Raw genomic sequence first — 27,306 nt, 5'->3', positions numbered from 1 at the left:
GTGTAATTCTGCTTTTCTTGAGTAATTATGGTATTTCTATTTTCTTTAATTAATTCAGTATAATGATATTTAAAATTTCTTGTGTTGTTGAAGAAGAACCGTGCCAGATGCGTACGTTGAGTCATACTTCCACACACAGAACAGTTATACTTGTGCTTTGGTTTCGTAGGTTTTATAGTTGCTGGGGACTTAATTAATTAATTGTGTTAATGAAAATTTCCATTTCATTCTTTGTTGTTGTTCTTTGCAGTCAGATAGCGTAATAATACTAGTCAGGGCCAACAGTTACGAGACTTCGTAACCGAACATACAGCTACTAAATCAAAAAATTAAAATTATTTGCATTCTATTTTAATTAAGCCCCCATGGCACGGTTCTTCTTCAACAACACAAGAAATTTTAAATATCATTATACTGAATTAATTAAAGAAAATAGAAATACCATAATTACTCAAGAAAACCAGAATTACACTCTAATACAAGAACACAAGCCAGATGCTTTGTTGACTGAACCTGTAATGACGCATTATTCAGGACATTGAAATAATGAGAAAGAAAAGAAAAGTAGTTTGTTACCTTAATTTATATTGATGAAAAGCACTCTAGACATGACAACCTCTCCACACCGACTCGCTACTATCACATCTCAACAAGAACTTTTCAGTATCACATCTCAGCAAGCACTGCCTACTAGCTCATCTCAACAAACACTCCTCACTACGACATCTCAGCACTGACTACCACGAGCTCTCCCCAAGCACTGCCCACTACGACATCTCAATAATCACTGCCAGTGGAGGCGGCGGAACAACACTCTCTAGCGCGATCTCTGGCGCTGTGCCTCAGTGTAGCCACCTTTCAACATGGACTGTGGGAAAACCGGAACAGAAGAGAATCGAAGCATTTGAGATGTGGTGCTATAGACGAATGTTGAAAATTAGGTGGACTGATAAGGAATGAGGAGGTTCTATGCAGAATCGGAGAGGAAATGAATATGTGGAAAACACTGATAAGGAGAAGGGACAGGATGATAGGACATCTGCTAAGAAATGAGGGAATGACTTCCATGGTACTAGAGGGAGCTGTAGAGGGCAAAAACTGTAGAGGAAGACAGAGATTGGAAAACGTCAAGCAAATAATTGAGGACGTAGGTTGCAAGTGCTACTCTGAGATGAAGATGTTAGCACAGGAAAGGAATTCGTGGCGGGCCGCATCAAACCAGTCAGTAGACTGATGACCAAAAAAAAAAAAATTATTTAAAATTTAATCTCGCTTTAAAGTAAAGTATTTTAATCCATGCAATATTCTGCGAGGGATGATTTGTGATATATATCGACGGGTCGCTGTGTGAAACAATAACAAAGAGGTCTGAGCAGAACATCAGAGACGTTATTTTCCTGCGTGACCGAGGGAATGGCACTTTTTTAGCATGCGTTCATCATAATTTTTGTACTTCGGTATGTGAACTTAATGTAGAGATTTTTTATAAGTTGAGGTCACACTATGTAGGTTACAAAATATGGGCTGAAATCTTTTATTCGTGGGAACAACTCGATAACAGATGTAAATTCGCGGACTGTGAAGTTACAAGACAAACATTTTGTAGTGTTTCATGCTGTAAACTATCATCTTATAAAGTTAACTTGAGAATTACGATGTGCAGACACAGAAATAACGGATTTGCTATGTGAACTGGTCTCGACGAGTAGCGTGGACTGTGATATGAATGGACGTACATATCAAAGTGATTCGCACTGTAAATTATTGTGTCAGGACATAGTACCGTCAAAGCTGCAAAATCGGTGCAGTGGAGATACAGGTTTAGCAAGTGGGGTACGTTCAATGCATTACTGTGAGGTTACAATTCCGCTTCTCGTCACAGACCAATGTTTCACAAAAATAATGTTCAGGGAGCTACGAGGTTCGGACAATAAATGGAGTAACATGTTTCCTGTGTGAACAGGTTTCGATATCTAGCCGGGACTGTGAAATACAAATATACTGAAGTGCTTCTCGCCATACACCAATATCTAAGGTAGAACTGTAAAAAACTATAGCTTTCGACCCGTTGTGAGAAATGTTTAACAAACGCTATGACGACGGTAAAGATCACGCTTATACTAGATGAAGCACGTTTATCTACATCACCCCAACATATATTTCAATCAAAGACGAATGCTGTGAATAACGCACATTGTACTGCGCTTGTATATAAGTGCTGATTTTCAAGTTGACAATTCCAGTGCCAATCGTTAATGATTACACTAATATCGTCTTTGGGCTACCAGCGTGGAATGAGTGCAAACTATTTGCCACACTTACGTGTTTCTTCATCGGACACTACGGCTATTAGGAAGCTCTTCCCTCGTAAATTTGTATCATAAACATTCAGTTAATATATGTACAGTTTATTGCAGCAGTTACTTTTACATTCTTCGTCATTGTTACCTACTGTATATCATTCTAAATCATAGACACTTTATGCCATAGTTTCAGTAAAAAGAAGTTTAAACTGAAATTTTCTTTCGCTAGTCAGAATGTTCTTTTGTAGCCATATATTATAATTCTGTGAATGTCTCCTCTCTTGGCATCGCCTACATTCTTGTAGCAATTACGTCATCAACGATACAAATTTTTTTATATAACTTTTTCTCCATCATTTGCTACACTTAAATCTGTATTTGTAGTGTTTATGAATTTTACCCCATTTTTTTCTGGAAATTAATCCCTATTGCATGTCAAATTACGTTACTTAATGTAATACGTTAGTAAAATTCGAGGGTCGTATTGGTTCCATATTTTTGGATTCCCAAAGGCTTTCGACAGCGCTCCTCACTAGCGGTGAATTGCGTGCCTATAGAGTATTGTCTCAGTTGTGCGACTAATTTCGTGATTTCCTGTCAGATAGGTCACAGTTCTTAGTAACTGACGGAGTGTCATCCGGTAAAAGAAGCAACATCTGTCATTCCCCAAGGAAGTGTTATAGGCCCTGTGCTGTTCCTAATCTACAGAAACGATTTAGGAGACTATCTGAGGAGCTTTTATCGATGTTTGCAGACGATGCTTTCATTTACCATCTTGTAAAGTCATCAGATGATCAAAACCAATTGGAAAATAATTTATACAAGACATATGGTACGAAAATTTGCAATTGACTCTAAATAATAAAGAGTGTGAACTCATCGCGATGAGCAATAAAAGGATCCGCTAAATTTCAGTTACACGATAAATCCCTTAAATCTAAAGGTTTTAAACTGAACAACATACTTACGGATTACAATTACGAATAACTTAGAATGTTATGGCCACATGGATTATGTTGTGGGGAAACAAACCAAAGACTGCTTTTTATTGGCAGAACACTTGGAAAATGTAACAGGTCTACTAAAGAGACTGCCTACACTATATTTGTCTGCCCTCTTCTAGAATACTGCCTTGAGGTGTTGGATCCGCATCAGATGGGACTGACGGAGGACATCGAAAAAGTTCAAAGAAGTGGAACTCCTTTTCTATTATCTCGAAATAGCGGAGAGAGTGCCACAGAACTGATTCGTAAACTGTGGTGCCAATCATTAAAACAAAGGCATTTTTCATTGTGGAAGGATCTTCTCATGAAACTAAATATTCCTCCTCCGAATGCGAAAATATTTTGAGGTGCCCACCTACATAGGGAAAAATGATCATAAAAATAAGAGAAATCAGCGCTCGCACAAAAGTCTTTTGGTGCACATTTTTCCCGCGCACTATATGAGAGTGGAGTGGTAGGAAAACAGTTTGAAGGTGGTTAGACAAACCCTCTACCAAGCACTTAATTATGAATCGCAGCGTAATCAGAAATAGATGTACCGGTAGATGTAATTCAATGATGATTTGGAATCCAGTGGCAGCCAATGATGACCATTTGTTTCATTATAATTCTTCTCACCTGGACCTAGCCGGCCGCTGTGGCCGAGCGGTTCTAGGCGCTTCAGGGGGAACCGAGCTGCTGCTACTGTCGCAGGTTCGAATCCTGCCTCGGGCATGAATGTGTGTGATGTCCTTAGGTTAGTTAGGTTTGAGGAGTTCTAACAAGGGAACCTCCCCATCGCACCCCCCCCCCCCCCAGATTTAGTTATAAGTTGGCACAGTGGATAGGCCTTGAGAAACTGAACACACATTAATAGAGAAAACAGGAAGAAGTTGTGTGGAACTATCAAAAAATGAGCAAAATATATAAACTGAGTAGTCCATGCGGAAGATATGCAACATCAAGGATAATATCCGCACCGCAGCGTCGTGGTCCCCTGGTTAGCGTTAGCAGCTGCGAAACGAGAGGTCCTTGGTTCAAGTCTTCCCTTGAGTGAAAACTTTAATTTTTTATTTTCAGTTTATGTGACAAACTATTATGTTTTCATCAGTTTTTTGGGAGTCATTATCACATCCACAAGAAAACCTAAATCGGGCAAGGTAGAAGAATCTTTTTACCCATTCGCCAAGTGTACAAGTTAGGTGGGTCGACAACATATTCCTTTCATGTGACGCACATGCCGTCACCAGTGTCGTATAGAATATATCAGACATGTTTTTCTGTGGAGGAATCGGTTGATCTATGACCGTGCGATCAAATGTTTTCGGTTCCCATTGGAGAGGCACGTCCTTTCGTCTACTAATCGCACGGTTTTGCGGTGCGGTCGCAAAACACAGACACTAAACTTATTACAGTAAACAGTGACGTCAATGAAAGAACGGACAGATCATAAATTCGCGAAAATAAGGAAATTAAAATTTTCACTCGAGGAAAGACTTGAACCAAGGACCTCTCGCTTCGTAGCTGCTCACGCTAACCACGGGACCACGGCGATACTCGACTAACGCTATCCTTGATGTTATATATGTTGCGCATGGACTACTCAGTTTCTATATTTTGCTTATTTTTTCGCAGTTCCACATAACTTCTTCCTGTTTCCTCGATTGATCTTTGTTCAGTTTTTAAAGGCCTATCCACTGTGACAACTTATAACTAAATCTGAGGTGGGTGCGATGGGGAGGTTCCCTTGTAAGTTCTAGGGCATTGATGACATCAGATGTTAAGTCCCATAGTACTTAGAACCATTTTTTGAACCAGGGCGTACGGCGAGTGCCAGGATGGTTTATTTGAAAAAGAGACGACCTATTTCCCTCCATATCTTAACTCTAACCCAGCATGTGCTACGGCTCTAATGCCTGCCTCACCGACGAGACGTTTAACGTCGCACCAGATCCTTTGATCTGACATTCCCATCCTCTCGCTGCACACGTTTGTGTTATGATAACAAAAGAGAACAACCACGTTATCGATGCAAAAATTGCATGACTTCGACGAAGGGATATCGATTATTCAGTACATGCGACGGTCGTTTGATCGATTCGGTCGCTTCATAGCCCCTGTGATTTACTTCGTAGCTGTTCCGCTGTTCCATTACCGAAGAGGCTTGGTCACGAACTTGGGGCGGCTTTCACATGTTTCGAACACATAATGAATGTATCATCTTCCGACACTGACTAATGTTTGTCAGTAGACTACAAATCACTACAGTCGGGTGGTAAAATACGGCCACCACGTGCACGCACTTTGCGCGCACCTGCAGTCTATCTCTCCGTCCGTAAGACTCTTGCTTTCTGCCCCCTTATGGTCTTCCCCTCGTATCATCCATTCCAGTCCCTCGCTATCTCTTGCGTAGACTATATTCCACAGAGATCTCGTTTCACACTGAAACATCAGTTTGCCGTTATAACATGAGATACAAACTTTTCAAGGTTTGTTGTCTGTGTTGGTATCACGTAAGCCCCGAGTGGGCGTTCTAAATTACAAAAACATATTCTTATACTCAAAACTTCTGCATCTTTTGCTATAACTTCTCACTTTATTTTTCGTGGTAAAACTTCGGACTGGTGCCAATCTGTTCATTTACGAGAAACATAAGCGAAGTCTTGTCTTATTTGTTGTATTGATGCCATAATCTGTCGACCTCTACGTTTTTTCCTCTCTACTGCTCCCTCTGGTACCATGGGAGTTATGCCCTGATGTCTCAACACATATCCTATTATGCTATCTCTTCACCGAGTCAGTTTCTCTCTATATTCCTTTCCTCGATTCTGCGGAAAATTCATTCATTTGTTATCATTTCAGTTCCAGTATCCTAGTGTAACATTACCTCTAAAATACTTTGATTAACAGAGAGAGACTGTGTCGGTCTAAACAAATTTCAGTGTCTCTAATTCTACTTTTACTGGACATCTGTTTTTCCTCTTAATGCCTGTAATTGTATTGTGCAAATGCATGCAAAAGGGTCGCAGAAGAGTTGCTTCAACGTTATCGAACAAAGGGAGAGCAGTTTCTGACTACGTTCGTGCAGTTAATGAAAACTGGATACGAGATTTTTAGCCGGAACTGACGTCTCAGTCGTCACAATTGAGAACTTCCGAGTCTTTACGACCGAAATAATTCCGCCACCAACAATCAAAGGTGAAACGGATGATGATCTTTGCGTATGACAAGAATGGAGTCATAACTACAAATACAGTGCCCCACGGGACGTCTATAACAGGAGCATACTACATGCTGTTTCTGCAAAATGTTTTGCACCCGATAATTCGTCGAAGGAGGCGTCACACGCTTGTAGCTGGTGTCCTCCTTTTGCTAGATAATGCAAGACTGCATATTACCCTAATAGTGAGAGAAACGCTAGACACATATGGATAGGAAATACTTCCATACGCACCGCTATTATGAGGCCACCAGACTTTGATTTGTTTCCCAAATTGAAGGAACAACTCCGTGGAAACTATTTTCATACAATAGATGCAGTTTCCAGTGAGACGACCGTAGTAATCAGACAGTTAGGTAGTTACGGCGTCCTGTCAGGGATACAGAATTTGCCAAAACGTTAGGAAGCTGAGATAAGCAAGGATAAAGATTACATCGAAGACCTGTAAAGGTAGTTCGAAAATAAATATTTTCTCCAATTCTATCTCACAGAGCGCTGAATTTTTGAAATACCCCTAGTATAACAATGCGGAGATTCCGGCATGCATTTTCAGCTAATGGGAAAGTGTAATTAAGAAAGCGTTGATTTAAATTAGCAAGTAACTTTGAAAGTGGAGATTGAGGTTTTTACTGATATTCTGCGTATAATATTGCTTTCCCCCTTCTCATAATTCAGAGGGACAGAGTTAATACTTCACCCATTGTTTAGTAATTATCACTGTTGATAACTTCTGGCGTCGGTTTGCTTTAATGAACGGGTTCCGATAGCGTTTACAATGTGTGTGTGTGTGTGTGTGCGCGCGCGGTGTGTGTGTGTGTGTGTGTGTGTTCGTGTCCGTGTGTGTGTGTGTGTGTGTGTGTGTGTGTGCGCGCGCGCGCGCGCGCGCGCGCGCGCGCGCGCGCGTTACCTTTCCGGAAGTACCCTGCAAACCGAGGTGTTAGATTCCCTTTCTCTTGCACAGCACTTTCCTGCTGCAGCTTTTCCTTGATATTGACAGGATGGTCTCCTGCCGAAATATCGGCGGTTGTCGATGACATTATCCAGCTGCATTCCCGTAAGTTACCTGAACACTGTATACGCCGGGAGGAACTCAAGTCTCATAATTATGACCACTTGCTTGACAGCGTGGTGATCCATCTTTGGAACGCAATACAGCAGCGATTCTCCGTGGCATGGCTTCAACCTGTCCTTGCTAGGTTTTCGCAGGTAGGAGGCAAAAAATTTCTACATACGGGTCACAAAATTCTCCTCAGTGGATCTGTGATTTGTGGGCGTGCATTGGCGCCAGATGGCAGCCCAGATGTGTACCTTGGTGTTCTCAGTAGGCGAATTTGATGGGAAAGACGTCAGTGTGAATTTAATTCCATGCTCCTCAAACTACTGTAGATCGATTCTGGCCCTGTTATGCTGCTAATACTGTTATCCTCCTCAGACCACTGTTGTACGATTCTTGTCTAGTCACACTGTTATCTTCCTGGAAGATGCCATCACCCGTCGGGGAAGCCATGAAGTACCAAGGAAGCAGGTGGTCTCCAATGACGGTCACTCAGTCCACAGGCGTCATGGTGTCTTCGATGACAATCACTGCCCCCACACTGAAATAAAACCAATCTTTAGAAAAAAAGTATGTTGCATTATATTTCAGGGGCAGATTTATTTATTTATGAGACTGCCCACTTCTGCGTCATGAAAGGACGTAGGAGTTGGCTGCGGCAGTGTGCTCCGAAACCCTTTTGTCTACACCACCATTCTACTCTGATCGTCAGATCTATCAGAGAGGACCGCCCATCCTGCTTTACAGAGTGGACAGGCCTCCAACGTCCATGTGCTTTAATGATTGTGGACGTCCAATATATGTCGCCTAGTCATGACTTCAATGCCCTTCAACGACTTTCTATAAATGCTCATGACACTGGCATATGATCAGCGGACCAGCATCGCTGTTTGCATCATACTCGCTTCACGCGCCAGACCATGCACAGGGAGGTGAACAAAAATATGCAACAAAATGTTTTTTTGCTAATACGGTTACTAATTTCGGTCGTTATAGATCAGCTTCTGACATGAGCAGAAACGTGTTGCATTATACATATCACGCCTGTACACCATTATGTCTGCATTACCATGGCGTAATACGTATAATGCAACACGCTTCTACTCAGGTCTGAGGACCGATATTAATAACCTGATTACAAACAAACATTGTGACCTAAGCCTGGAATTATAATAAAGCAAATATTTTCTTGGATCAATGGAAACGTTTTCGTGACTATGTTACAACTCGTAAAAATATGAAAAACCAAAAACAAAACACATTGCCATACCTTAAGCTGTATAGGAAAACCTTGACATTGAAAACAGCTTCCAGTCCTCCTGGATTGTCACGTATGGTTTCCGAGGAAATCATATAAAGTGTAATGTGTCCTGTAAGAGTGTGTTAAGTTTACATAACGATGACAAAGGTGGACGGTGGTGATGCATCCTTCTCTCCAAAGACAACCACAAAGGGTTAATGCTATTGAGGTCTGGTTGGTGACTCTGGTTCCCAGGGAAGAGCTGACAATTAATCCTCATGCCCAGAAAACCAATTCTGGACGATGCGAGCTGTGAGAACAGGGACCCTGTCGTCTTGTAACACATCATTACCACTCGGGAATAAACATTCTACAATGGGATGGACGTGATCAGCTAAAATGGTCGTATAATCATTGGCTGTAATGCAACCGTACATATTGCCTACTGGGCTCATGAGACCCATGAAATGCCAGGATATGGCTTCCCAAATCATCAGCGAACCCACTGTTGGGACATGAACTCGACAAGAAGTTGGAAACAGAGTGAAAGAAGACTCATCAGACCAAATAATTTTCTTCCATTGTCCCTTGTTTAGGTTTTGTGGCTCACACCACCTTGTACTCTCACGGGCATTTGCATAATTGACAAGTGATTTTGGAATTCCAGCTTTCCCTGCAATTTCCTGCTTCCGGAGCTTGCTTTGTGTTGCTTTGATGGTTACAGGATTAGTGAGAACGACGTTCAGTTTTGCAGTGTCTTAAATAGCTGCCGTCCTCTTATTTTTCATCGCAATCTTCTTCAATGACCGGCTGTCACGGTAACTCCGCGCACACGTTCGTAAGCATTGTAACAAAGCGGATGACGTTTTACGTTTTTCCCTGTATGCGGTGCAAATCTTCGGTACGGTGCTTCTTGAAAGACCAAACACGTTAGCTTTCTTGGTTACGAAAGCACCAACCAAACGGGAACAACAGTTTGTCCACATTAGAATTCATATAGCTCGGACATAATGCACTCACAGCCACAGAGAACACTGTTCTGTTCGTGACCGACACTTGCAATGTACTGGGGGCACTGCACAGGTGCCATTCATGGTCAAAAACAACTGCGCAAGCTGCAGACTTGACTGGCATCTGCATTTATGTTTAAGAATGCCTTTCTCGCAGAGTTTCCGTATATTTGTCCAACGCATGTAAATCTGCTCTTTATCAGAGTCGCTTATTTCCCTGTATTTCTCCATCTGCTGCCCGTATAGTAGCTACAATAAGATCCCAGTCATCTCTACTCCGCTTACACATATTCCTTACCACGTCACATCCCGCCAACGCAAACAAGAGGCATTTTACCTCACTCTGAGCAATAGCCGTAACCTTCTGATTGCTCAGCGTTGATGGAGACGCAGAAGTGGGCAGTCTCATAAATAAATAAATCTGCCCCTGAAATATAATGCAACATACTTTTTTTTCTGAAGATTGGTTTTATTTCAGTGTTCCAAAACACCACATAATTATCCAGTCTCTTCGCTACAAAACCCCATTTCTCAACATAATGTCCGTTTACTGGACGGCATTACGCCACATTATTGTGAGGGCCATAGTACCACTCTACTGGTCGGAGCCACCTTCTTTCTGCAACAGTACCAACAGAGACCTCCAGTTGAGCATAGAGGCGTTTTATTGTGATTCGTCTACCGCCTCAAATGAGAGTGTCCGCACGTTCCAACACTGCAGGAGCTACAGCCGGCTCGCGTGAGACCGGACAGGTTTGCGTGATCTTGTTAAGATACTGAAAGACGCCCCGCCCAACGACTCTCAGTGATTTTGTTCACTGCCAGGTCTTGTGGCGGAGCGCCACATAACGTGAAAAAAAATTGAAGAACTTCGGAAATTTAACAAAACTGACGTCGTAACGAAATAGATATTATCGCAGGAAAAATAACTGTAATCAACTAATATGATCTGCGAATGTTATCGTAATCTCTGTTCCTTTTGAAAAAGGACCGACACACTTCCCTTTTGCTTCTTCGTAGTGTAAGAAGCCATTTTGTGACGAGGCACGAAAACAAGTTTCATGTAATATTTAGACTAAATATAATCAAATATTACGTAAGTGTCGCTAATGTTTTATTGTAGCAGATCCTATATTCATGAGGTGAATGACTTCAATAAATTATTAAAATTTTATAGGGGAATTGTTTCGAATGAGAAACAGCCCACAGTTGCACCGAATTGGAGCTACTGTGGTCTGTTTTTCATTCGAAACAATTTCGTAACGGTTGCTGGTGTCGCTGCCATGATGAAAATAATTTATAGGGGAATATTGGTGCAGAGGTCAACGACATTGTTCGAAATGATAACGGCCCAGAGTCGTAATAAATATTTTAATATTTTCTAATTTTGACAAATAATAAAAATAAATGTAAATGTAGGAGATTTCTCTTGATTATGGTTCTTCCTTGAACTCGTTAAACGGAAATTGCAAGATCCTCCTCAGCAATGCTAGATCACAACAACAACATCAAAAAGCAATTAAATATACAGCTCTCAAACTGGAATACTGTGTGTTGATAGTGTCTTTTAATATAAAAACAGCTTGTCGGGCAAACTAACTGCTAGAAGTACCACAACTCAGCCACTGACATAAATAATTTTCCAGTTGTGAGGCAGGCAGAACAATAGTAACTCCAAGTTTACATAACATATAAATACCGATATATACATAAAAAGAACCACCACAATCTCCGTAGACATTCAAGAAACCTCTTATTATTATCTGCACTTCTCTGGTCTCCCGCCAAAAGGAATTCAACGATGGCACTCTGCCTGGAACATAACTCCGTTAAAGATGCCATTTTGATGACTACGCTTAACGCCGCCACGTATCGGGTCGTCATGAAACGATAGGGACTGAAGCGAAATTGGCTTTGAAAAAATGTTACATTACTTATTAAATGCCCCTCGTACAGCACCTTATCACTCTCTCCTTCGGGCTAGGTAAGATATCTAAGGAATGTAAGGAGCTGAAGCTAGAGTACATCACGATGTCCCACAGCAAAATGCACATTTTTGTAACCGAAATTGGCCGTGAAAAAACGTTACGTTACTTATTAAATGCCCCTCGTACAGCACCTTATCACTCGCTCCTTCAGGCTAGTTAAGATTTCTAAATAAAATACATTTAAGCTCCCCTGAAATGAAATGAAAAATCACATTATAATATGTCTCGCAAGTTCTATGGAAATTCTGCAGCTTGACATTTCGATTTTTATCATTGGAGAGAGGTCAATCACTGACATAATATTAAGGGTAGTAGTTATTTTTGCGATTAGCTGAATTACTTTCCGGTGCAGATGCGCGCAGGATTTACGAGTAGGCGGTAAAGATTATCTGGCAGGACCCGTGTCCACGCGGAGCGGCAGCGAGCCGGGGGCATTGTCGGCGCCTAACTGCCGGCTGATCCGGCTATCACCTCGGGCTTACGCCGCCTTAACTGCACGGGCCCGGGGCCGCCGTGACCTCGGCGTCGTGCCGCCAGCCACGCAGCCAACATGCGCAGCCTGCTGAACGGAAACTGCAGGAATAACAAGTTACCATCACCTCACCAACAAATTTTGGGTTCATGCCATCATCAGTTAAGTGTCTGTCAGCTTTTAGCAGCAATCAAGAACACAACTTAAAATTTTAGCAACTTGTACAGGTTTTCGTTATCGATCGCTCTAGTGGTTTGATACCTTTCTGTCTCTTCTGTGCCAACCTAACGTTTCATCTAAGCATTTCGACTACACACAGTCTTCCCGATAATATTTCTTATACAGGGTGTTACAAAAAGGTACGGCCAAACTTTCAGGAAACATTCCTCACACACAAAGAAAGAAAATATGTTATGTGGACATGTGTCCGGAAACGCTTACTTTCCATGTTAGAGCTCATTTTACTACATCTCTTCAAATCACATTAATCATGGAATGGAAACACACAGCAACAGAACGTACCAGTGTGATTTCAAACACTTTGTTACAGGAAATGTTCAAAATGTCCTCCGTTAGCGAGGATACATGCATCCACCCTCCGTCGCATGGAATCCCTGATGCGCTGATGCAGCCCTGGAGAATGGCGTATTGTATCACAGCCGTCCACAATACGAGCACCAAGAGTCTCTACATTTGGTACCGGGGTTGCGTAGACAAGATCTCTCAAATGCCCCCATAAAAGGAAGTCAAGAGGGTTGAGGTCAGAAGAACGTGGAGGCCATGGAATTGGTCCGCCTCTACCAATCCATCGGTCACCGAATCTGTTGTTGAGAAGCGTACGAACACTTCGACTGAAATGTGCAGGAGCTCCATCGTGCACGAACCACATGTTGTGTCGTACTTGTAAAGGCACATGTTCAAGTAGCACAGGTAGAGTATCCCGTATGAAATCATGGCGGTGAATTGAGGAAGTACAGTACTTACTGACGAAACTAAAATGAGCTCTAACATGGAAATTAAGCGTTTCCGGACCCATGTCCACATAACATCTTTTCTTTATTTGTGTGTGAGGAATGTTTCCTGAAAGTTTGGCCGTACCTTTTTGTAACACCCTGTATACCGGGTGATCAAAGAGTCAGTATAAATATGAAAACTGAATAAATCACGGAATAATGTAGATAGAGAGGTACAAATTGACACAAATGCTTGGAATGACAGGGAGTTTTATTAGAACCAAAAAAATACAAAAGTTAAAAAAAATTCCGACAGATGACGCTTCATCTGATCAGAATAGCAATAATTAGCATAACAAAGCAAGACGAAGCAAAGATGATGCTCTTTACAGGAAATGCTTAATATGTCCACCATCATTCCTCAACAATAGCTGTAGTCGAGGAATATCGATGTGAACAGCACTGTAAAGCAAGTCCTGAGTTATGGTGAGGCATTGGCGTCGTATGTTGTCTTTCAGCATCCCTAGAGATGTCGGTCGATCACGATACACTTGCGACTTCAGGTAGCCCCAAAGCCAATAATCGCACTGACTGAGGTCTGGGGACTAGTGAGGCAATCATGACGAAAGTGGCGGATGTGCACCCGATCATCACCAAACGACGCGCGCCAAGAGATCTTTCACGCTTGTAGCAATATGGGGTGTTTTTTTTTTTTTTTTGTTCTGAAAAAACCCCGTGTCATTCCAAGCATGTGTGTCAATTTTCACCTCCCTATCCACATTATTCCGTGTTTTATTAAGTTTTCAAATTTATACTGACTCTTTGATCACCCGGTATTTCATTTTTAAATTCCAGTAACTTTTTTGTGCTCTGCGGGGCCCAGTGTCATTCAAGAAGCATAGTGTAAGTAACGTGCTGCATTCCCCAAGGTGATACGATCTCTGCAATCAACTTTTGTACAATATCACGTTAGTTCTCTTCGTTGTCATTACATAAGACGTTCTTACAAGTACAACCATTCCATTCTTTCAACATCACCCAAATAAGCGATGAAATACGTGGCAAAAATTTCTGGGCAGTTAGGACTCGTCATGTTCCTATTTAGTTTCTTTGCCGACGTTTCGACCCATCTGCAGGCATCCTGAAGATCTCCTGCGTTTTTTGGCTGCTTGTACAACTAGCCAGGAGCACCAAACGATCCTGAAAATTCTGAAGAAGAAACGAGCAGAGGAAGTCGAAGCTCCGATAGTAATAAGAAATTGAAGAGGAACATGACATAGTATAACAGCGTTTAGCATCAGGGATAACGGCCACGAAAGCCTGCAGACTTACATAAATCCAGGAAATGATCATGAAACATAAATTCTTTAATTTTCGATTCGATAAATAGTCGTTATTTTTGCTTCACTGACCATTGGTAACTTCTCTCGTAAGTACACGAACCCACATGACTGGACTCGCATTCGGGAGGACGACGGTTCAATCCCGCGTCCGGCCATCCTGATTTAGGTTTTCCATGATTTCCCTAAATCGCTCCCGGTAAATGCCGGGATGGTCCCTTTGAAAGGGCACGGCCGACTTCCTTCACCGTCCTCCCTAATACACTCCTGGAAATGAAAAAAAAACACATTGACACCGGTGTGTCAGACCCACCATACTTGCTCCGGACACTGCGAGAGGGCTGTACAAGCAATGATCACACGCACGGCACAGCGGACACACCAGGAACCGCGGTGTTGGCCGTCGAATGGCGCTAGCTGCGCAGCATTTGTGCACCGCCGCCGTCAGTGTCAGCCAGTTTGCCGTGGCATACGGAGCTCCATCGCAGTCTTTAACACTGGTAGCATGCCGCGACAGCGTGGACGTGAACCGTATGTGCAGTTGACGGACTTTGAGCGAGGGCGTATGCGTGTTTGGCGCCGTGCAGGTGAGCGCCACAATCAGGACTGCATACGACCGAGGCACACAGGGCCAACACCCGGCATCATGGTGTGGGGAGCGATCTCCTACACTGGCCGTACACCACTGGTGATCGTCGAGGGGACACTGAATAGTGCACGGTACATCCAAACCGTCATCGAACCCATCGTTCTACCATTCCTAGACCGGCAAGGGAACTTGCTGTTCCAACAGGACAATGCACGTCCGCATGTATCCCGTGCCACCCAACGTGCTCTAGAAGGTGTAAGTCAACTACCCTGGCCAGCAAGATCTCCGGATCTGTCCCCCATTGAGCATGTTTGGGACTGGATGAAGCGTCGTCTCACGCGGTCTGCACGTCCAGCACGAACGCTGGTCCACTCAATCCAACGCAGCTTGGAACGGTGAGTGAGTCAAAGGATTCCACAGGACTACATCCAGCATCTCTACGATCGTCTCCATGGGAGAATAGCAGCCTGCATTGCTGCGAAAGGTGGATATACACTGTACTAGTGCCGACATTGTGCATGCTCTGTTGCCTGTGTCTATGTGCCTGTGGTTCTGTCAGTGTGATCATGTGATGTATCTGACCCCAGGAATGTGTCAATAAAGTTTCCCCTTCCTGGGACAATGAATTCACGGTGTTCTTATTTCAATTTCCAGGAGTGTACGATGAGACCGATAACGCCGCAGTTTGGTCTCTTCCCCCAAACAACCCAACCCCAACCCAGTAAACAAAGGTAATCCACATGAAGTTTTATCCATGTCTTTCACAATCCTTTTGACGACACGCAATTTAATGTGCAGTGAAGGTAGATACCCCTTTTTTCTATCAAAGAGAATTAGATTATAGCGAGCAGGTAATTTATTCCCCAAGACAGTGTTTTTTTCCTTTCTCTGTAGTCCTATTTGCATGGAGAGCAGCAGCAGTGTTTTGCGTACCCGATGCCGAGGAGAAGTGCAGCTACCTTGAGACCTCGTCATCTATAGTGTTTGTGTTTCTTGCTGGCTAAGTGTGAACAACAGTTCAAAGTTGTCGCATGTCTCCTTCAGATTAACTGTATAAGTAGTTGCAACAGAAGGAAATTTTTTTCCCATAGAAGCACTACTTGCAGATTGTCTTTGCTCGAATCTATTAAGAAACGCCAGTCATTAACTTTGAAATCGTGGCCAAGAGTCTGTATATCGTACTCGATGTCATTACAAAAAACCACGTCTCATTCCTCGGAGAAATATTCAGAAAAAAACAGCAGGGCGTTTTGGATAAACACCTTTTTTTGTATTGCGAACAAGAAGAATGCATTATTTTAATCGCGAAACTGGAAGTTCAGCCTGTTGCTTCTACAAATTTCAATTACGAACAACATCGGTTCGATCCCCTTAAGACAGAAATGTGTCTCATTTCTCTCACAGTGACATTAAAACATAGGGAATATCTGGTGGCCATGTAAGCCACATTCGTTGCCTTGTGTGTATTTTTCACTGCTTTCATCTTCATTTACTATTATCAAATCAAAAATAGGTCGCTTACTGTATATAAACTATGGTTTCACAACTTTTGGTTATTATTCGAGAGCCTGGCTCTTAACTAGTTGGATAACTGCAGAGAGAGAGAGAGAGAGAGAGAGAGAAAGAGAAAGAGAGAGACGCTTCATAGAAAATCCGACAATCTAAATGCATTCCATGCAGTGTCATCAGGCTTACATCGATCAGATTTGGCAGGCAATCGAATATAGCTGCAAGAAGCACACAAGACGCACCGAAAGTAAGCAACCAACAATATCTGTGGTGCAGAACAATGCATCGCTCCAGGGAACTGAATAAAATATGAATAAACGAAAGAGGAAAGAAAGACTTCGTCGTTTTGGGAATGTGTTCTAAAGGAGGCTATTGAAACACGAGTGGCTGGCAACCTGATCAACAGAGACAGTCGCTTGACTCTCAATAGATCTTGGAACCCTGCGCTCAACCCAACGGACTCAAGTCAGAACGTCGACTGAGAGTAACTAACCGCGCCCAACAGGGACAGCAGAAATGCTGAGGATAGGAGTTTGCTGCCAGGATTCGGCGATCGCATGCTCCCCACCACTCAATCCAACGCAGCTTGGAACGGTGAGTGAGTCAAAGGATTTGGTGGAGGCTGGGGAGAAGGGCGGTAAGAATATAAAGGAGACGCGATGTAGCGAAGGCGCTCATTCTAAGGTCACGGAGGTGAAACTCATATAGAAAATTCCGGTAACAAGATCTGGCTTCGCTGTCTGGCCACGTGGAGCACTGCAAGTTTATCAGTTCACCGTCTCGCTTTCTTGTTGGTTGACTTTTAGTCTTCCATGTTTGTTTGCGTTTCGTAGTTAATAGAAGCTCTTTTCACCACATTGTGCTTCTGTTTATGATTTGTCACACGTATTGCACTCTTCGAAGTGCATTGTAAATATTTTGTTCATATTCTGACTGAGTGCCACTTCAATTTGTAATATTGGGTGGGCTAAATGATTCCGTATTTCGTTTTGTTTTGTGCAAAACAGAAGCTGGCTTCGTCACGTGATGTTGTGTGGACCCTTATATATTTGTTACTGCTTAAGAATCTGTGTACGAACTGCTCTCTTTGAAGGCATGTTAACTAAATTGTTTTTATTCCACTTTATTCTTATTTGCATCCGCAAACATTTAGTGGAGAACTCCATGTCAGTAGCTTTTGACAGTGTTGGTGATCAACTTCATTACATCTTGTCACGGAATGAGTACACAAATCCGTTGTGAATGGTGTTGCTTTTTTCCAGTGAACGCATGCATTTCACAGTGGCTTGCAGATTAAGGATGTAGATGTACGAGTAGAGGAGAGCGTTTAGTACCCTTGGTGACTAGAGCATTGTTGCCTGCAAATGCTATAAGTGCGACAGTAGTTACGCAAATGTTTTCACACGTTAATAACAGGTGATACAAACAGTATATTTTAGCAGAAGTCAATGAAAGTTTCGCTAGCTTCCATTAAATGCGAGGGTGCGAAAAACAGATGGGAACAAAAATAACGTAGAATGCCAGCAATATACTGACAATGCATTTTAATCGAGCAGCTCACACACGGATTCGTTAGCAGTAACAAATAGACGTGAGTCCACAGAATACTATGCCTCTGTTTCATATGAAATAAAAACAGATATAGAATCCAACCACTATTACAGATGAGAGCAAAAATTAAACACAATACCAGCAACACATTTACAATGGAATTCAAAGGGTGCAGTAGTAAAAAAAAGGCCGTAATTAGGAACGTAATTTCCACTTGATAACAGCCACATGGTCGAAATTGCAGTATTCGGTTTTCCAAATTAATACACTTCACCACCAGACTACTAGGCTCATCTGTAAAAATACATGAAAAAATATTATCATCTAGTACTCGTATGCCGAAAAGTAAGGATACAGATTATTGTGCCATTTTTCCCGAATTCGAAGATCGCTGCCAGGCCTCTTGGAGCGCTCCTGTCGATCTCTGTTTCCGCGTCGTAACCTTGGGCCTTATACCTCTGATATTTTGGTGGTCTGTGTTTAAGGTATCACCTGAAGATGACGGCAAGTTACGCTGCCGAAACATCGTCTTACGTAAACGACTGCACCCGGTGGGCTCTCGAAAGCAATACAAACAGTAACCAATGTTGTTTATTTTTTGCTTGTTTGTTATTTTTGAGCAATATTTGATTTTTATTTTTTAATAACTAACTAAGCTAAATATGGCAGATAGGGGACAAAAGTGTGAGCTTTGTACGAGATATCCTTGCTGCCGTGTGGCCTAAAAACAGTTAGGCAAAATAAATCATTAATTCAAAAAGTGCGGCTAGGTTCAATTTTTCCTTTACTGATATTCAAGAAATATTTTACTTCCTCCGCCATTCGTCACGTGTAATTAAGCAGTGAAACAGTGGCCTAACAGTGACCTTCTTACTGCATACATGACGGTATTGCTGTTTTGTGGCGTTCGAAAATTTAACAGCACTCGTAGCTTAAGTACCAGACAACGACCTATAGACTTTACGCCCGTACGGGTTTCCACCACTCTTTCGCTCCTCTGCTCCCTTTCCTGGCTCAACCGCTGACGTTTCACATGTGCTTCACGGACGATATATTACCCTAGGGAGTGGAGTGGGTGTCTGATACGCTGTGGACGCGCTGAGGCATGACTTCGAATTCAATTAAATGAGTTGTTTTCGTCGACTGTCCTGTCGGTGATGTATACATGTATAAAACGCGACTCGCGCTTTCCCGAACAGGCGCCTGCCGACACAACTGCGGTCCTAGTCGGGTAAATTTATTTCATTTGTTTATTGTTATTGCCCGGGGCAGCGTTGCCACGTCTCTCTTCAGGGCAACGCGAGCAGTGTCGAGAGCGAAAAAAAAAGAGGGGTGGACGCGCAAAGATATATGCAGAGGTAGTTTAATGGTCGCTGTCGGTGCTATACGGCAGGATCCGTTTATCGTGTGAAGGATTTCGCGGCGCAGTAGCGTTTCCGCAGGTTGTATTTTCCTTCCCAAATTTTCAACCATAGTGGAGCTATTTAACGCAGAATTAATTGCGAAATCTCTTTTCCCTACACTATCCTTGTTTGAATCTGCGTAGAAACTTAAATACTTACGAACGTAATCAGCCGTTCACACTAAAAATTCAGACGTAACTGTAACTCCGCAGGAGTAGTCAGCTGCATATCAGATATCTGTATTAGACTTCTTCTAACAGGAGTATCAGTTAAAAGGCTGATGAAAGTAATACCCCTGGTTAAACAGATAATGCATCAAGCCAACACATTTTTACCTTAATTTTAGGGGATATATGAATTCTTTCGGAACTTATGTGCATCTGAAATCCCGCTTGATAAGGCTAACATTTTCCACATTTGTAAGCATTGTATTCACAATGCTATATGAATTCTCAAAACGTGTCAATCAGACGCTTTCAGGCTACATTTCGCAACAGCCTGTTAATTTCATATCTTGAAGTCTACTACCGTGGAAAGCAGTTAGGTAGAATTGGAGGTGTTTAAGAGCGGTTTTCGTTCCTACTGTTCTGTATAAATCGTCTTGTTTCTGTCTTAATGTACTTTAAAACATTCTAGCTCTATAACTGAATCGTATATTAAAGGGTCATCATCTCATCATTTTGTATTAAAATTTTTTTTCTAGCTGTTACATTAAGGTCATAGTTTCCCTGCTGTTCGTTTCACATAATCAGGCTAATATTTATAACTTTCTTATAATTCATGTACATATAACAAAAATTAATCAAGCTTAAGTGATAGCTCTGATAACATATGGATATTACGCAATGAATGAAGGAAAAACCCTAGCAAAGTATAAATTAGTTTTTATTTAAAGAAGGCTTTACACTACAGAATTACCCAGTAAGTGCTTCATAGTATTTTGAAATTATTTGTGCGTTTTACTGTGTATTTATGACAATTTAGTCTGAGCATACTGTTGGATGATATTACTTATACAGTGTGTTGATTCTTTGCAATGGGCGTACCAAACCTAACTCTATTTAAAAGGTATTAAGCTGGTTACTTTGTAAAGAGGCAAACAATAATTCGTTTCCAGGGGAAATCCTTATTGCATTTTTAGACGCTAAATGTGTACTGGCAAGAAAAGATCATCTGAGCAAATAAAAAACCTAAACAAGCCATACAATCTAATTCTTGTTAATTGTTATCACATACTATGGGTATAGTTTATCTACAAATTTTAAGCTCTACTACCTTAAGTTATGTCTACTAATTCTTCACTTCCTATAATGTTGTCAGAAATTATACGAACCTAAATTTTTTTTCCTTTGTCTACCAAAACATCCCTTCTGTTTTATTTTGAATTTACACCGCAACTGTCATTTTACATTCTTGTCACTTTCAGTTCTACGTACCTATCTCAAGTTATTTTATATGAACTCATTTCTAATTCTGTCTGTTTTTGTACGTTCTTTTAGCTCTTTTCTATTTCTGCATTTTTGTTACATTGTTCTTATTTGAATCCATACCTCACTATCATTCATGGCTGTCTTGTTTTAGTGTTCATATGGTAAACCTCGTCTTATATTTAATTATTAACGAGAATTCCAACATGAATAAGGTATATACCGGAACAGCCGTTGCTTTAGTCTTATGAGTTGATGTTTTAGTATTATATTCCGAACATGTTTTGTTGTATTGCAGTTTGTATATCATCCTCTTTTATAAAAATCAGAACAAAGAAGTGCAATCATCAGTGATAAACCATTTGAGGAATTCCCCGAGCAAATTTATTCATCTGAACAATTGCATCACCTGTCTAAGTACTAAATAATGTAGGATATTATTAGATATACTTGTTACTGTAGATCGTATAGTGCTTTGCACTGAGTAGTCAGCGCTCCGAAATATCGTTGAGGTACATCCCAGTGGATGAACCATGCAAATAGGCGATATTCATGGACTCCTGTCATCATGTGAACTGTTAATTGGTGAGTATGTTTTGCATGTTGGTATTCGGTTGCTATGGCTTTATTTTTCTATTATCACTTTTCATTTGAGTTTACATATTGTCAGTTTGTCACTTGGAGATACTAAGTGGACCTGTGGGCGCTAGGAAATTGTGTGCCAAGTGGAGAAAGGGGAACATTTTCGACATATTCTTCTGTTTGAGTTCATTAGAGTAGTGACAGCCGCGGAGGAAGACAGAAATGTCTCCATCGTGTACGGGGATAATGGCACAGGACAGAGCAAGGCAAGAAAATGGGTTTGTCGTTTTAAGGAGAACTGTTTTGACGTTAGTGACTCTCTAATCTTCAGGGAGACTTTCGGAATTTCATGAAGACCGTTTAAACGCGTTAATCCACAATCATCCCCGTCAGTGTGCTCGAGAACAGCAACTGTGATGAACTTAGATCATTCCACTATCGTGCGACACTTTCATGCAGTGGAGAAGGTTCAGAAATCATGTGTATGGGTATCACTTGCTCGTCATCAATTACTCGTGAAGAACACCGACCATTCCTATTCTATATCGTCCCTGGTATCTTTAAGCTAACGTAAAGAAAAAAAGGATGGTTGAGGACAACCAAAGCAGCAACTCCTCGAACAAAGACTTGCGGGCTTAAACAAAAACTCATGTTATGCGTCTGGTGAAACAGTGGCGTTTTGGTGTACTACAAATGTCTTCCCCAAGATGTAACCATCGAGAAATGAGACATCTTGTAGAAGTAATCCAAAAAGAACGACCAGGAAGACCGTGTGAAGTGATGCTACTCGACGATAATGTCTGCCCGCATTCTGTTAAACGGGCAAGAAACGCTATAGAGGAGTTGGATTGGGAAGTCATCCCACACCCACCATTTTTGTCTGAACGTGCGCCCTCAGATTTTCACGTTTTTTGCTGTCTTCCGAACAACCTTCAATTAACTTCCTTTCCGGAAGCGCTCTGTACGCGGTCAGCGAGTTCTTCGCCTCATAACCACGCGATTTTTACGGTCGCGGAATCGGAAAGTTATCCTCGCTTGGGCTAACTGTTGTAAATAGTGAAGAGGAATGTATTATTGATGACTAAAGTCTCTTTTATGTGTAACTGTTGAGTGTGTTAAACTACTGGAAAGGCGCTTCGAACTTATGCACCATCCTTACCATCATGACTAGGGTTGGATGCTGTTTTCTTCAGTTGGAAGGAAAAAATAAAATAAATCTAAAATAAAATCACTGAAAGGAGCTAGGTCTGAATGTTTTGTAAAACCACACAGCTAGATGATGTTATAAATTACAGCCAAAATGAAAATTCACAACCTGACATTGGAACCTCAGCTGAAGCTCTCACCATCCTTACCATCATGACTAACGTTGGATCACTGAAAGGAGCCAGGTCTGAACGTTTGTAGAACCACACAGCTAGATGATGTTATAAATTACGGCCAAAATGAAAAATATTGTAGTAGCGATTGGTTTCGTTAGTTGTGAATATGAGGGTTGACACTTGCTCTCTCTTGTCTTGGAAAAAAAAAATGCAGACCAGGTTTCAATGTGTTTGGGTCACGTGGAAACTTGTGACCAGCAGGTACCTGCAGGGCGAAGAAATACCCTCGGCTGTTATCAGCCACCCGTAACAGAACGCCACTGGTATGGCGCCATGGACGCAGCACAGTCGCGGTGACAAAAGCCGAGCGCAAACACAAATCAGAGAGTGGACAAATTGCGCGTGTTACTGGTGGGCACTAGCCGGTTGAGACGGCGAACGGAGATTACACAGCACGCCCCGGTGGCATCACACACAAGGGAACAACAGCGTAGAGAGTGAGTGAGTGAGTGAGTGCGCACGTGTCTCTGTGTGTGTGTGTGTGTATGAGTGAGGTGTTCCTGCCTAGGCACAGGCACAAACATTTTCTGTTTAAATCTGGAAATTATTAATCACGCCGGATTGGGCCGCGGAGCTCTTGTCCGAGTGCGGCGTAATGAGTCATCACGGTAGCTCCCAGCAGCGGTTATCGCCATGATTGATCCAGGCGACCGGCCGACACCGTCATTATCACGAATTAATCTGGCGAGTCGCCCGCAGTGACAACTAATTTATCTCGGTCACTAATTATTTACGGCAGCGGCGCGGTTATACCAACTTCAGCAGAGCGTGCGTACGCTGTGTTCACCGACCTGCGACGATTTTCCACATTGGCATCACTCATATGCAGGTTGCAACAGGTTCAAGATGTTTTCCAATGGGACACCAGCATGAACACTTAACTCGAGGAATCTATGTGTCAAAAATGAATATTAGAAGTATACGTGTTGGCAAGGTATCGTAGATATTATCCGATTAAGAACCGGCAGTCACAAGACTGACACGTATCGTATGCTGAGTGATGATCACGTTAAAACACCGTGTACGCACTGATATTGTAACGCCGAATACCCTAATTGTAAATGTTCACGATAAATTTGGATTCAGACCTGTACTAGCAGTTACAGTACTCTTGCAACCACGTAATCTTATGAAGACGACGAAGAACTATTCACTAGATGAGGGTGTAAGTCCAAGCGTCGTCAAGGTGACAACTGAGTTTCATGTATGTTTTATGGGTAAATGCGAACAAAATACATTAACCTAGGTGATGAAATATTTTCAGCTGGGTAATTCGGCACGAAATAATGTCGTAGATTGGGGTACGTAAACAGAAAAGCTAACAGCATGTGCCGCAGCTACCAAGATGCACAATGCTAAACATCGCTTTCTACATGTGTGCTGAAGTTGACACTTGCTTCACTTCATAGTAAGTAAAATGTAAACTAGCGAAACAGGACAGGTGAGCTGGAGATCAAGCAAGAAACAGATTAAGATTCTGGATGCATACAGTATTTAGGAATGATTATATGGACGGGCAAGTTGTTTGCACAGCCATTGGGTTGAGCTACGACGTAATAGCTAGTACCATAATCGAGAATGTCATTCAGTGAAAGCAAGAAATATGAAAAAATCAGTAGAAGAACTTATACAGTAGTGCTGCATTCAAATTAAAGGATTTAATCGAAGTGAACGAGATATAAAAGCCATACAAGCGCTAATTGAGAGTTTTTTCTCACGAAAGTGGGGCAGTAGCAGGAAAAGTGTATATTTTGATAAACACTATGAAGTGAAAGGAAACACAAGGATGAAAAAGAGTGGTACTGGAGGAAGAGGTACCAAACTCTGGGGTCTTTAAATGTTAGAGGTAATAGGTCCCAGTTAGAATTGTGACGTGAGTAGTAAATAAAGTTACAAACCTTTGGCTGCTGACAATGGAAGTAAAATAAAATACGTATCAACGGTTACTTAATACTGCACATTTATATAGGAATTAAAGTGCAAATTTACTCGGAAATTACATACTAATTCGAAAACACAAATGAGTCCTACGTTTAAGGGACTGACATTGAGACACTTAAAGGGAGGTAAATATAACAGTTTCCTGTGTCAGTCAGTTCTTTATTCCCCCACTAGCCGTTTCGAAGGTTCACATCATCATCTGCAGATGGAGAATTGCGTTGCATTCCTGGTGTAATCGAGAGCGCAGTCGCCTTTTCCCAGTAGCAGACAAAGTGCATAGCAGGTCATATTTCGTCTTTTGCTGATAAAATTAATTTTTCAAAACCGGAACTGTTTAACCTAAGAAACATGAAATTGTAACCGTAACGTGAACTTCATGTATAATCGAAATGATGCTGCATACTGCTACTTGTTGCATGTCCTCTACACTGTACATTATGTTTACGCTGTCGCTACATACGAAGGTGTTTTACATGACAAAGGTATGCTATGTCTACATTGAGTACAAAGATAACTGAAAGACGCAATTACTGTAGCTTGTCTGTCTAGTTTCATGCATGCACTAGACTGTTTTACTTAAATTGTAAGGACCGCTCACTTTCTGGAAAGTAATTTAAGAAGAATCTCCATAGCCAACTTAGGTGTATTAGAAGGAACAACTTGAGGGCTTGTGTATGTTATTACACTTGCAAATATTCTCTCTTAGTACACTTTGCATGATTCGGGACGTTATTTATTGGTAGCATTCAAACTTCGAATGCTATTTGCCGTACACACAAAATATTGGAAGAAATGGTGATTTTTAAATCACTTTACAAACAGCAAAATTCTACCCAGTTTTTTGTTGACACACGTTTGATGGTTTGTGACTCTAAACAGCTTCATCAAATAAAATCAGCTTTGTTTATTTATCAATATCAATTTACGCAGTATTGTCTGGTAACTTATTTGTCTTTTTCCACTAAGGACAAGGTATCACATGGAGGAAGACAGTGATTGAAAAGCAAATTTCATCGTTAAGTTTTACACATATTCTACTGCCCTTCTATGTGACCACCATCTAGATCAAAAAACATACTTCAGGCTTCCACAGGGAAACTAAATGTATACCTTAACATTTCAACCGTATTAATGACGCCTGCTGCATTCCTGATACGATTCCATAGATAAAGCAGAACGTTCACTTTGCTAGTGTATACCTTGAAGTTGATGAAACCCGTGCAAAAAACTCTAAAACAGTAACGTCCGGTGAACCGGGAGCCCACAGCTGAGGTGATTCCCTGCCTATCCACCTTCATGGAAGGGTTCTGTTCAGGTAATCACGGATGATGTGTGCAAAATGCGGAGGCGCGCCATCTTGCTGAAACACATACGTATCCCGTATGCCATCATCCTGAAGCTGCGGTTCAAGGAACAGTTCTAACGAGTGGAGGTAGCTGTTACCTTTCATTGACCTTTGAGCAAAGAAAAATGAGCCATACAGTTTTGCTTTTGTAATACCCAACCAAACGTTGACCTTCGGTATATCACGGCCAACTCTGATGCAAAATACTCGTCCTCAAAATGGTGCAGAACCTGAATAAGATAAGGATGTTTTCGTAGGGTGAAACGTAGAATTTCCCTTCTGAGGCATTGAGTTGATACCTTCGGACTCGTATCACTGGCAGTTTGAACTTGCTGCACTGTTTCTCCAGATACGAATGGTCGTCCATGACGTGCCTCATCACACACATTCCGGGTATGCTTAAATCTGTTCACAAGCAGACGAATGTAAGCCCTTGATGGGGTTGCTTCGTGATAGTTATACGGGTAAGTTCCGCTCTGACGTCTTCGTATGGCAGTCCGTACTCATGCACAAACAATAGCAGCCCGTTCTCCTGTGCAAAACATCTTGCACGAAGGTACCTCTGTCTGCAGAAACTAGAGAAAATAGCGTTTTCATGGAAATGGATAGTGGCTTTAGAGACACCCTGTATTAACGCAACTGAAACAAGACTGTAATAAGTAGTTATCGTTTCTCTGGAAGCAATAATAAATAAATTCTCGAGAAACATCACATCTGAGCAAGCATTATAAAATTATTTACGGCAAAATCATGTAGATTTGTCTGTGATCTCTCGATCACGAACAAGAACGTCCATTCTCTATAAACTGGAATCTCTTAAAATGAAAAAAAGGAGCTCCTTCAGAGTGATTGGTTCTTTTTGATCAAATCTCTTTCATGTTCCTTTTTAGATACACGTTTCGATTTCGGTACCCAATATCTACTCCACATTCACTTTTGGCAGGATGAGGTTATATTCCCACTTTAATTAAAATGGTTAGTCTTTTCATGAGCTGTTTCTAAGAGATCGAAGAA

The 27,306-nt window shown here is 41.7% G+C and overlaps 1 protein-coding gene across 1 annotated transcript in view; it reads left to right on the top strand.

Moving 5' to 3' along the window:
* Positions 1-12,364, top strand: part of LOC126260502 (vasodilator-stimulated phosphoprotein-like) — a 35,086-nt gene extending 22,722 nt beyond the window's left edge. The window contains exon 3 of the mRNA XM_049957832.1: positions 12,151-12,364. Within this exon, the coding sequence (XP_049813789.1) occupies positions 12,151-12,364 (214 nt within the window). The remainder of the gene's footprint in view (positions 1-12,150) is intronic.
* The last annotated feature ends 14,942 nt before the right edge of the window (positions 12,365-27,306 follow it).

The sequence above is a fragment of the Schistocerca nitens genome, chromosome 5 (assembly GCF_023898315.1).
Source record: "Schistocerca nitens isolate TAMUIC-IGC-003100 chromosome 5, iqSchNite1.1, whole genome shotgun sequence".
NCBI lineage: Eukaryota > Metazoa > Arthropoda > Insecta > Orthoptera > Acrididae > Schistocerca > Schistocerca nitens.
Note: the sequence above shows the minus strand (reverse complement) of the source record. Positions and strands in the feature narration are given on the sequence as shown.